General features: G+C 36.7%; 1 protein-coding gene across 4 annotated transcripts; it reads right to left on the bottom strand.

Annotated features, from left to right (window-relative positions):
* Positions 1-2,858: 2,858 nt before the first annotated feature.
* Positions 2,859-10,983, bottom strand: LOC131065540 (uncharacterized). Of its 4 annotated transcripts, none has more exons than XM_058000069.2 (9): positions 10,450-10,983; positions 10,185-10,294; positions 9,977-10,092; positions 5,981-7,338; positions 4,959-5,691; positions 4,180-4,280; positions 3,998-4,087; positions 3,793-3,920; positions 2,859-3,483 (listed from the first exon to the last, which is right to left on the bottom strand). In XM_058000069.2, the coding sequence occupies exons 4-9, from the start codon at positions 7,310-7,312 to the stop codon at positions 3,339-3,341; spliced, it is 2,529 nt and encodes an 842-aa protein (XP_057856052.2). In that variant the 5' UTR covers positions 7,313-7,338; positions 9,977-10,092; positions 10,185-10,294; positions 10,450-10,983; the 3' UTR covers positions 2,859-3,338. The 4 variants fall into 4 exon arrangements, with proteins under 4 accessions (XP_057856052.2, XP_057856050.2, XP_057856051.2 ...); XM_058000067.2 differs by having other exon boundaries at positions 5,981-7,332; XM_058000068.2 differs by having other exon boundaries at positions 5,981-7,323.
* Positions 10,984-11,281: the final 298 nt, after the last annotated feature.

Here is an 11,281-nt window from a genome sequence, read left to right as displayed (position 1 = left end):
CATTGTACACATTAGGAAGAATAGTATGTCGAAGCGGAGTAGACAAATGTTGAACAGCCATCACATGAGTAATCTAAAGAGGATCCGAAGCCAAAAGAAAAGCAATTGAGTGACTAAAACAATAGATAGTTGGGACACGCCAATGTAAGCTGTTGGAATAATAGATATAAAACTTAATTTTTTTTAAAAATACTATTTACTTCTAGAACGGACATGACAATGGGCTGCTTGTAAAATATTATGTATAAATTCACTCTGATTATTTACAAGAATTTTATCATATTAATTTTTTTGTTCTTATAAATTGAGATTTCCAAAATTGCCTTCCCTCAAGTTTATTGAACTTAAAACTTACTGACTATACTATATAGGCAATTCCCCAATCACGGGATTAGTTGGAGAAACAAGACATCTTTATTGAAGCCTTGCAATTATGAGCCTCCAAGTTGCACCCTTGTAAATTCTACTTGCCTTGAAATTGATCTTTGCTAAAAAGATGTGGATCAACACAGGCAATGACAACACCCTGCACAGTCAACAAGTTCACAAGCAACTTATAGCAGATCTATTTTATATTGGCTTTCGAGTGAGGAATTGTTACTCGTATATTTAACAGATAAATTTAATCGGATGCACGGTGATAATTGGATGAAACACAAAGAACGCTGTTTATTGCATATAAAAAAGTTAACGTATCAGTCGATGGCGATGAGGTTATACGCAACACAACGAACTCTGTTACAATATAAAATGTAAGATCTAATGTCAGTCAATGGCAATGAATTTGTATGCAACAAACAGTTCGTTTGTTGCATATAAAGGAATAAAATCTAATATCAGTCGGTAGCAATGAATGATGACTTAGAAATGGCCGATATTTTCCTCTTGAGTTGTAGTACTTCAATTAGGTAAAAAAATCTTTATTCAAATAATTGAATAACCAACTTGGAATGAACCTCGCAGAAGCTTATTGAATGAACTACAACTACATAGTTGCGCAGAATACAAAAAACGATTTGTTATGTACAATATTATTTATGATTGTGCTATGATTATAAAGTCAAAAGCCATTGGTACATTGGTACATGTAAAATATTTTAATGAGCTTTTAATTATCATATGTTTATATTTAAGAAATAATAATGGAGTCAAAAGGATTGAACTTAAATGGTTAAAGCATAGAGTTCTCATTGTAGAGAAATCCGAAAGAGACATCTAATATGAGATTTTAAATTGTGACTCAATCTTCTATTGCTGGATTTCCAATGTGGAGGTGATTTTCTTAATAAGTAGATTTCTAGGTTGTTACTCTTGATCTTCCATGGATGGTCTCTAATGTGATTGTTCAAAAGGAGCTGGTATTAGCATCATTGTTGTGTTCGCAAGATCTTGTATAAACAGAATATTTGTAAACGATTATCAACATAAAAAGATAGCTACTGAGAAGTTAGGTAGGCAAAAGAAGAAATGATCATTACAAAATGGGCTCTACTGAGTCCTATTACCTAGTTAGTATATAAAATATTTATAAAACCCTAATACTAGTTATGTTAATTTTGAATGTTGATTAAAATTACTTACAATTTTGAATTTGCAAGTAACACGGTGATAATTAAAAAATTGAATTTGCAAATAGCACGGTCAAAATTTTCAATGATCTTCAGATTTTGAAAAATATTCATTCAAAGAAGTCAAAAGAGATTCAAATTTAGCTCCTACGAGGTCATAACCTCTCTTAAAAGCCCCACAATTTCCGAACTCGGAAGGTGAAGATTCAATCCAAAAACCTTGAAGCTATATTCCATTGAGCTCAGAGTGCATGCACAGTCTCGTACAAGATTTCCAACAAGAAAATTCACGCAGCTTTAACCCCCTTTCGTACTCATTGTTTTGCTAATAAAACATATCACACTTTTGGTGACTGTCCAAACACCTTCAAATTTAATCTATGGGTTGCCTAGTTTACAGGTCAGGAGGGATGGGAACATGAGACACCCACATCTATCCAACGTATTAAAGATGCAGAATTTAAGATGCTGAACTTAACGAGTTGATACACTAACATGGAAGTCATACATTAGAGAGTTTAGCAGTATATACTACTTTACCGGTCTATATAAATGAATTAGGAATAGGAGTTTAAGGTTTATATCGAGTAATTAACAAGGTTTATATCGAGTAATTAACGGCAGCCTCGAAAATATTCTGATGGCATAAATTCTTCTACACAGGCCCCACAATTTCCGAACTTGGAAGGTGAAGATTCAATCCAAAAAGCTCGAACATATTCCATCGAGCTCAAGAGTGCATGCCCACTGTCTCGTACAAGATTTCCCACAAGAAAAATCACGTAGCTTTAACCCCCTTTCGTACTCATTGTTTTGCTAATAAATCATATCATACTTTTGGCAGCTGTCTATACACCTTCAAATTTAATATATGGGGTTGCCCAGTTAACAGGTCAGGAGGGATGGCAGCATGAGACACCAACATCTATCCAACATATTTAAGATGCTGAACTTAACAAATTGAAACAGTACCATGGAAGTCGTTAATAAGAGAGTTTAGCAGTAGATACTACTTTACCGGTCTATTAAAATAAATTAGTATGCCTCCAGGAAAAGGAGTTTAAGGTTGCATTTAATAGCAGCCTTATAAATATTCTGATGGCATAAATTCTTCTACACAGGCATTACATCTTTATACATAAACCAATACTTTTTAATAGGAACGATAGACATAGATTGAAATTCACTCGAGTAAATATCATAGACATGATGCGACCAATAGAAGGGATGAATTTTATGAAGAAATCAACAACTGGATGCCTTCAGAAACATTCATTGTGAAGCTTTACATCTTAAAAGGAAATTAGGTGTTTAAATTTATATAGTTTCCGAAGCACAAAGACAAGTGCATATCAGGAGTAAGAGAACTCCGAGAAAAAACATAGCGAAAAAAATGAATCCACCATATCCATTGCTGACTGCAGTGCAAGACGTCAATTTCTGGACGTGCAAACTTCTAATGGTCAAAAAAATGGGTACATTTGGAAACTATTGAATGTCAAAATCAACTTCCACCCATGAGACAGCCAAACGTGTGACATACTATATGCAGACTTGCTATAGGCAAACAGCCAATGAGCTGTTCTTATCTTACAAAAATTAGCATCTGAACATATACAGCAATGCTCATGTTGACATTTGGCACTGCAATCTCAATGAAAGCTTTCGAAGATCCCACTGTAATATCACAAAATGGTATTTACATATCTCCTGAGCATGTACATACTCTTAAATGTACAAACCTAAACACACCAATCAAATTCTGCAATCCTAAAAAGTAGATACAGGACGTGTCACATCATGGATAGCTCGGTAGCATTGGAGGCTACAAAGGGGGAGATTAGATTTAGAGTCTCTATATTTGTATGTATTGTTACATAGCGGGCCTGCACATTTCTCACGAGCAGGAGGATACCTACAATAACAGAAAAAAATGATTAAAACAAAAGATCAGGCCATCTTTCAACCAGCTTAACATGTTTTGCTAATTTAGAGAAATTTATGCAGTAATCACTGAAATTCCCTAAAGAGACTAAAATAACCGCTCAGCAGGATGCTATACATTCACTCCAAGTTCTCTGGAATGAATGTACACCCTACATTCTGGTTATTGGAGCCACTTTAGTGAATGCCATAATAATCGTCCATAAGTAATTCAATGGCACACAAAGACTAATAATGTCTACGCCAAAACAAATACTACCAAAAGCAACTAATCTCTGACCTGCAAGGGGCAGAATTGAATATGCTTGGAAGACCTGCATCTTGAGCAAATGATACGACTGTGCCAGATGGCCCCATAACCCATCTCACACTATTTGGAGCAAGTATCATAGCACTTGCAGACTTCTCCTGCAAAAGAAAAACAAATGTCAATAACTGAAAGGACAAGGATAATACCCACTAAAATTTTCAGGACTGCAATTCACCTGTTCCTTCTCATCCCTCTGTTTGCGTAACTTGTCTTCTTTTTTCTTTCTTGTAGAATCAGTACCTAGAATTTTCTTGATCGCCTCAGCCTGGGACACAATAGCAAGAACATTGATTATGGTAACATGTATCTTTTGTTAAGATGTAAATCCACCATTAACAACTAGGACCAAACTCACACCTGCTGAGCATTAGCAGCCCTTTCTACTTGTTGCTTGCGTCTTTGTGCAGCCTCTGCTTTCTTCAACTGTTGCTCAACCTCAGACAACTTCTCCTTTTTCCCTATTAAATAAAAAAAAGTTAGTACATCTGTATGATATGCCTTCATTATTAGTAACCAAAACAACCTAGACCACCAGCATAACAGGCAGTGTCAACATCATTATAATAAATGAATGAAACAGGAACATTTAAACACCAAAGATACTTTTTGTCCAACCAGGACAAAAAGCAATGCCAGCATCGTTATGATAAATGCACGAAACATTAACATCCAGACAACACTAACACTTTTATCATCATGTTAAGGAAAAAGAAATGTCTGTACCAGATAAATACTGAACTTACAACATAAACTAAATTCAACCATTGAATGTTCAATCTCAAATTGTGAACACAGGTAATATATGTGAGTGCTATAAGTTAGGTAGAAACTATGTGAAGCATCCTTGGATAAAACAGAAATCAGAAGAATAAGAAAAAAGCAAACAACCCCCAGCTGATGTGAATCTCAAATTGTGAACACAGGTAATATATGCGAGTGCTATAAGTTAGGTAGAAACTATGTGAAGCGTCCTTGAATAAAACAGAAATCAGAAGAAAAGAAAAAGGTAAACAACCCCAGCTGAAGTGAGTGCTGCTATCAGTGGAAAATGTGCATCAATATGTAGTAGTGCCAACTAAAATTACTTTGCAAGTGTCTTATTGTGCTCTAAAGACAAATGGTTAGAGCAAACTTACTCCGCTGACCGCTGTGAGGTAATCCTTCTGGGAATTCAATCAAATTTGCTCCTACTTCTGTATCCATGTCCTTGGACGACTGCATAGCCCTTTGGCGTGCAGTGAGAGGAATTTCCTTCTTCTCATCAATAGTAGAATTTAAAGTTTCTTTTCTTTTGCCATTCTTCCTTCCTTCAGGTTCGATATCTGAATTCTCAAAATCTCCATCCGTTGCAACTTCCTCTTCATACTCATACAAGTCCTCTGCATCTCTTGCAGACTTTAACTTTTTCTGTTTTCTTTTATGAAAATGTGCTCCATCTTCCTCATCTTCTTCATCGTATTCACTTTCAAGCATCCGCTTCTTAGGTATCCTTGAGCTTTTACGCTGCAGTGTTTCACCTTCTTCCCTATCATCATATTCACCATTTTGCAAGCGTTTTTTGGGGGTCCTCAAATTTTTGCGCTGGGATGCTTCTTCAGTATCTTCATCTTCATCAATTTCTCCATCCAAAACACGCTTCTTAGGTATTCTTGAGCTCTTGCGGACAGGTTGATTTCCTGCAAAATTATTGATTTCAACCTGCTTTCCAGAGGTACTTTCATCTGCAAGTTTGTTTTTTCTGTCTTCCTTTGACTGGTTCATATCCATCCTAGCAGAAGCAGAACAATTGGCTGGAGACTCCTTCCGGAGTGATTCTTGTATACATTTTTCCGCCCTTGGAGGGTAGTCATCTTCATCATCTGAATTTTCCTGTAAATCAATTTCCAAGATTACAATCATATTATAAACCACAACATGCAAAAGACACAATAATGGATACACCATTCAAGTTTGTCAAAAGTCAAACAATACTTTTGACATAACCAATTAAACTAAATTGACTGAATTTTTTTTGTTCATTCAACAAAACTGCCCTTAAAAAGTATTAAACATCGTAGTTCCAAGCAATAAAATGTTGTTCATACTAAAATATACCACTTCATGTCAGTGAGACAACAAAATTAGCCTGATATAAATCTTCTCCAAGAAAAAGATGCACCTGAAGAATAAGTCTCTGACGCCGTCTGCCTCCTTCAGGTACTTGTGGAGGCCTAGCAAATGCAGAACCTTCTGCTGCCTTCTGTTTATTCCCAGCTGCTAAACTAGCATGAATAGTGTGGGTGATTCCACTTACTTTCAATTTCACCGTGGTGGTCCGGTTCTCTTTAGAAGGTGGATCGTCTTCTTTAAGTGTGGATTTATCGAAGGATTCTCTAATATCATAGGCCTTTCCATCATACGCTGTTTTAACTTGTGCTGCATTTAAGCTTTCCGGAGCTTTAAATTCAGGGTTTGCTGATTTTGACTGCCCTGTATGATGACCATCTACATTCCTGCCTCCATCTTGTGACCTGGCATGCCCAGCACCATGGCCAGAGTCTGGTCCTCCTTTCACCTGACCAATAGGATGGGCATCAGAGGACCTCCTGTCCACAATTTTGTGCCCATCTGAATTACGCCAATCCAATGACCCAACAACAGCAGTCAGTCCACCAACCGCTGCAGCCCTCTGACTGAAATCACCAGATCTTGAATTGCCCTGCACATCATGACTCCTACCACGAGAAGCACCATCATGGTTCCTATCTCTATCTTGATCACAATCCCTATCCCTGTCAGATTTCTCATGACTGACATGCCTATCATAGGAATCTTTTCTCTCCTTTCCAGCATCTCTGGACCGCTTTGACACATCCAAATCATCAGTACGCATCTTCCGCTTAAACGTCTCCCCAAAAAATTTCCTGTCCCTCTCACTACCCTTCTCCACCATGGAATTCTCCTTGAAATTCTTGTCATGATGAGAAACATCCCTGTGAATTTTCTCCCTTGAAGATTTCTCAACCCGCCTGTTCCTGTCATAATCCTGCAACTTCAAACCCCCTGCTCTATCATATTTCCTGTCATAAATCCTATCCTCCTCCATTCCCTTATGCTTGTTATTGCCATTCAATTCTGTAACCTCCCTCCGGACTCTTTTTATGTCATCCCAATCGTCATCTCTCCCCCCACCAAGAGCCTTTCTATTACCTGACTTGCTCTTACCCAAATCCTCCTTCCCAACCTCAAATCTGCCCTTCATATTTCCATTCCCCAATTTCCTCTTGTAATCATCTCCCCCATGGGAAGAATAATGGTTTGTATACTTTCCTGCATCCTCATTCAAACCTTTGTCAAAACCTGAAGTAGACTGAGGATCAGACGGTGGTGAACCAGACACTGAGGAATGATCGTGCTCGTTCATGAAAGTGTGTGACCCTCCCAATCTTGGTTTCCTCGATGACTCTGACCGCTTCTTCCTAAAAATATCCATTCTTTCACCACTCTCCATGCTCACAGAACCTGCAAGTTCTAAACCTTTCAAAGCATTCAGAATACAACTAAAAGCAGAACAATCAACCTTAGGATAAACAACAACAATCCAACCGCAGGAAGACCCCTATCTCAATCACAGAACAATCCCTACAAATAAAAAAACCTGAAAATTATTATTAAACACAACAAACTATCTCAAAAAAGTTCAACAGCAGAAAAATAAAAAATAAAAAACTAAGCAACACATCCTCTGCCACAATAGTTTTAAACAATCAACAAAACAAACCCTCTAAAACGTAACCCAATTTATAACTAATACACCAAACCCTTATAAAAACAAACATTGCAAAAAAAGGTGTTAGCAACTCTCTAAAAAGGTCAGGTATCCAAAAGACAAAGGTTACAGAACGTAACCCAAAATAAATTGCTCTAAATTTAAACAAATGGACAGATACAAACAGATCACTTTGGGAAAAAGCACAGATCCTGTAAAAACTAATCAACAGCAGAACAACCCCTGAAGAAGAACAAATCCAAGAAGAAAAACAAATCCAAGAAAACCCTTAATAAAGTATTTCAATATTCATTACATCAAAGAGAATACAAACCCAGCAGAAAACAAATCCAAACAAGCCAATTCAAAAGATCACACAAATTCAGTGAATAGAACATTAACAATTCATCGAGTATTCATAATTTTTCAATGGGATAACAAAACTTTAGCTCGACAAGCACTCCAAAAGAAAATTCAATTGAGACCTTAAAAATGTCTTGCAACTTCTCACCCCAATTGAATCAGAAAACAAAGCCTTATCAAAGCAAACCATGCTAATTAACAGATCTGTGCAAATCCTTAAAAAACAATTACAATATGTATTCAAAAGCAGGAAAAAGCCTCCATGAACTGTTGAGAATCATTTCCAAGTTCAACACCAAAAGTATACAATACCTGCAGAAAATGCCTTCAATTGATCAAAAATTATATTGCAACACTTGGCAGAAAAAAAAAAACCTAAACAAATGCACAATTTACAAACAATTTACAAAGTACAAACCACTCCAAACAAAAACTTCTTCAAAAACTTCATAAAATCCTCAAATTTAACCACTTCAACAAACCCCTGTGAAAATAAATCTAGAATTTAATGGAACAAGTTCACATAAAAAATGCAACAGGGCTTCCGAAGTGAAGGCCTGTATTCAATTCATCACAAGACATGATAGAATGTTGAAATAGTAAAATACCAGCATCCAACTCCCTAATAGTGATGCATCCCAATGTTTGAGGCCGAGTGTAAGACCCAAATTGGACAGAAAAAGTACTGCTCAGTTGTGAGATCTAAGTCATGGTCTTGCTTCTCTACAGAAAATTTACAGTTTCGAGGAAAAAAACAAACCCTTCAGAACATTCCACTAGAACAAACTCTTAAAAACACAAGAAATTCTGAAATTTGCTTTTAAAACATCACTTATTAAAAACAGAACAAAGCCTGCAAAATCAAACTGAAGATACCATTACATATATCTGCCAAAGTTCATACATTGACACCATATAAAGTCTCCAAATTAATCAAAATAAACCTTTGTAAAATGGAATCAGCTTGAATGTGGCTTTCACAAAAGACCCTAACGTTCAAATGAAAACATCGTGGGCTTTCACAACAGACCCTCAAGTTCAAAGGGGTGCCCTTAGGTAAAAATAACAGCAGATAGAATAATTTAAGCAAATCCTCTAAAACTAAATCCTTCATACAATTCATAAATCATGAAACCCTTGTCAGACGAAACATGGCAAAAAGAGCAATAATCATCAAACTGCAAACATATCCTAACAAGTTCTCGAAGACAGTCCTCACAAAATCTTCTAAATTCTACACAATCCAAGAAATCCTCACCCAACAAACCCTGCAAAACAAAAATATCCAGACGAAACTTTCAAAGAAACCTAAATTCAGCCGCAAAACACAAGCCACCACTTCTAATACAGAACAGGCCAGAACCTTAGTCGCAACCTTAATGTTACTTCCCAAATCCTAATATCTACCAAAACCTATAACAACTCAATATTTAACAAACCCCTATCAAAACATACCCTGTGCACACTAAAATTGAGACAAATCCTCATCAAAAATCGAACTAATTAAACATCCTCTAAAAAGGGCACTAGTACAAAAAAAAACAAATCCTTAACAGAAGAACTCTCATCAAAGCAAATAAACAAAATTAACAAATCCACTCACAAATATCAAACAAATAAAATGTCCTGCAAAAATCAACCTAATCCAAAGAGAACAAATCATCGACAAAACAAACTCGCATCAAAGAAAATAAGCAAATCCAAACTCCTGTCAGAGCAGATAAGCAAATCCGTTCACAAAAATTATACAAATTCAACATCCTCGAAAACTTACACTAATCGAGAGAGAACAAATTCTTAACAAAACGAACTCTCATCAACGCAAATAAACAAATACGAAGTCTTACCAGAGCAAATAAACAAATCCATCCACAAAAAACCATAGAATTCAGCATCCTTTAAAAATTATACTAATCCAAAGAGAAAATATGCTTAACAAAACAAACTGTCGTCAAAGCAATTAAACAAATCCAAAAATCTTACAAAAGCAAATAAACAAATCCAAGCAAGCCCACGAAAATCTAAAGCCTAGCAAAATCTTACCAGTTGAACAGCAGAACAAATCCTTGAAACCCCTTTAAATCGCGCACCTAATCCCACAGGCTACTAAAGCCCTTCGTAAATTGTCCAACCTAACGCCTACATTAGCGCCATTAACCCTGCAAAATACAATCAACCCTCAAAACCCTCCCTACCAATTTAAACAAATCCATGCAAACCCCTGAAAAATTGTACCCTCGCAAATTCTTACCATTTGAACAGCACGTCTACCTCTTGAAGCCCTTGCAAATCGCGCTACGAATCACACACGCCCCGTCATAAGTTCCTCCAATCTTAGCAAAACATAAACACCATCAACCCCTGCAAAATATAAATCCCCCTCATAAAATCCCGCCAACAACTGCAATGTACAACAATAACTTTCTTTCGAAACCCTAAGACCGACATTGCATCAAACCCTAAACGCCACAGATATACAGAGACACAAAAGATGACAAAGAGTTAAAGCACCATACCCTTAAGCGGGTAGTCTTATGAGCCAGCCCCCTCAACCCACTTGGGGGCTGACTGAATTAATGTATGTACTGAGCCTCCTGGTTATTTTGCGCGTAAAAATATTCAGTTTTTGCGCGCGAGAGGATTTGTTAGTAGCTCGTAAGCATTACAAGGGAAGGGCCTCGTTTCTCCTTTGCATTTGCCTTTGGCCCCTCCCTCACAATACTTACGAAATATCAACAAATCCTCTCATAAAAAAACTAAACCAACATCAACCCCTTTCCCTTACAAAAATACTACGCCCGTAAAACATAAGAAAAATCTCAAGTTTAGTTAGCAATCGTATTGTTGTTGTTGATTCGGTTTCTGCCCGATCAAACCCTAAATTCTCTCTCCTTCTCTCTCTGCTTTGACCTTTGAAAACTTAACACTGTTAGTACGTTGCTCGCCGTTACGCCTGCGCTGGCATTTGTGGTAACCGCCAGGGGGAGCCCATTACCCATTTTAACTCTGGTTTTACCCAGAGTTTGCCCACATCTGCTGCTCCCCCATTTCCTTGGACAATGTGACTCCCTTCTGGAGTGCATGTTATATTTACTTATTTTATTGCTTATTATATTATTTTATCAGTAATTATTAGTGTGCCTCAGTGCTTGCTAAATCATTGCATGATTGGTGTATATGGAGAAATCGTCACTTATATTCTTTCCATCGGTGAATCAAGTGTCGCTCAATTAAAATGATTTTAAATTTATTTTTTTTAAATTAATTTTATATTGGTTGCACAAATGTTTATGAGGTCAAACAAATAATTCATGGGATTTAAGTGTATATATAAGTTTGTTGTTTTTG

Source organism: Cryptomeria japonica, chromosome 4 (genome assembly GCF_030272615.1).
Source record: "Cryptomeria japonica chromosome 4, Sugi_1.0, whole genome shotgun sequence".
Taxonomy (NCBI): domain Eukaryota; kingdom Viridiplantae; phylum Streptophyta; class Pinopsida; order Cupressales; family Cupressaceae; genus Cryptomeria; species Cryptomeria japonica.
This window is presented reverse-complemented; position numbering and strand designations above follow the sequence as displayed.

What these genes read in the sequence shown, in the direction of transcription:
- LOC131065540 (XM_058000069.2), bottom strand. Translation starts at nt 7,312, where the DNA reads ATGGAGAGTGGTGAAAGAATGGATATTTTTAGGAAGAAGCGGTCAGAG. An exon ending in GTCAGAGACTTATTCTTCAG is followed by an intron (nt 5,692 to 5,980) that starts GTGCATCTTTTT and finishes ATTGATTTACAG; the next exon opens with GAAAATTCAGATGATGAAGA. An exon ending in ACCTCACAGCGGTCAGCGGA is followed by an intron (nt 4,281 to 4,958) that starts GTAAGTTTGCTC and finishes TTTATTTAATAG; the next exon opens with GGAAAAAGGAGAAGTTGTCT.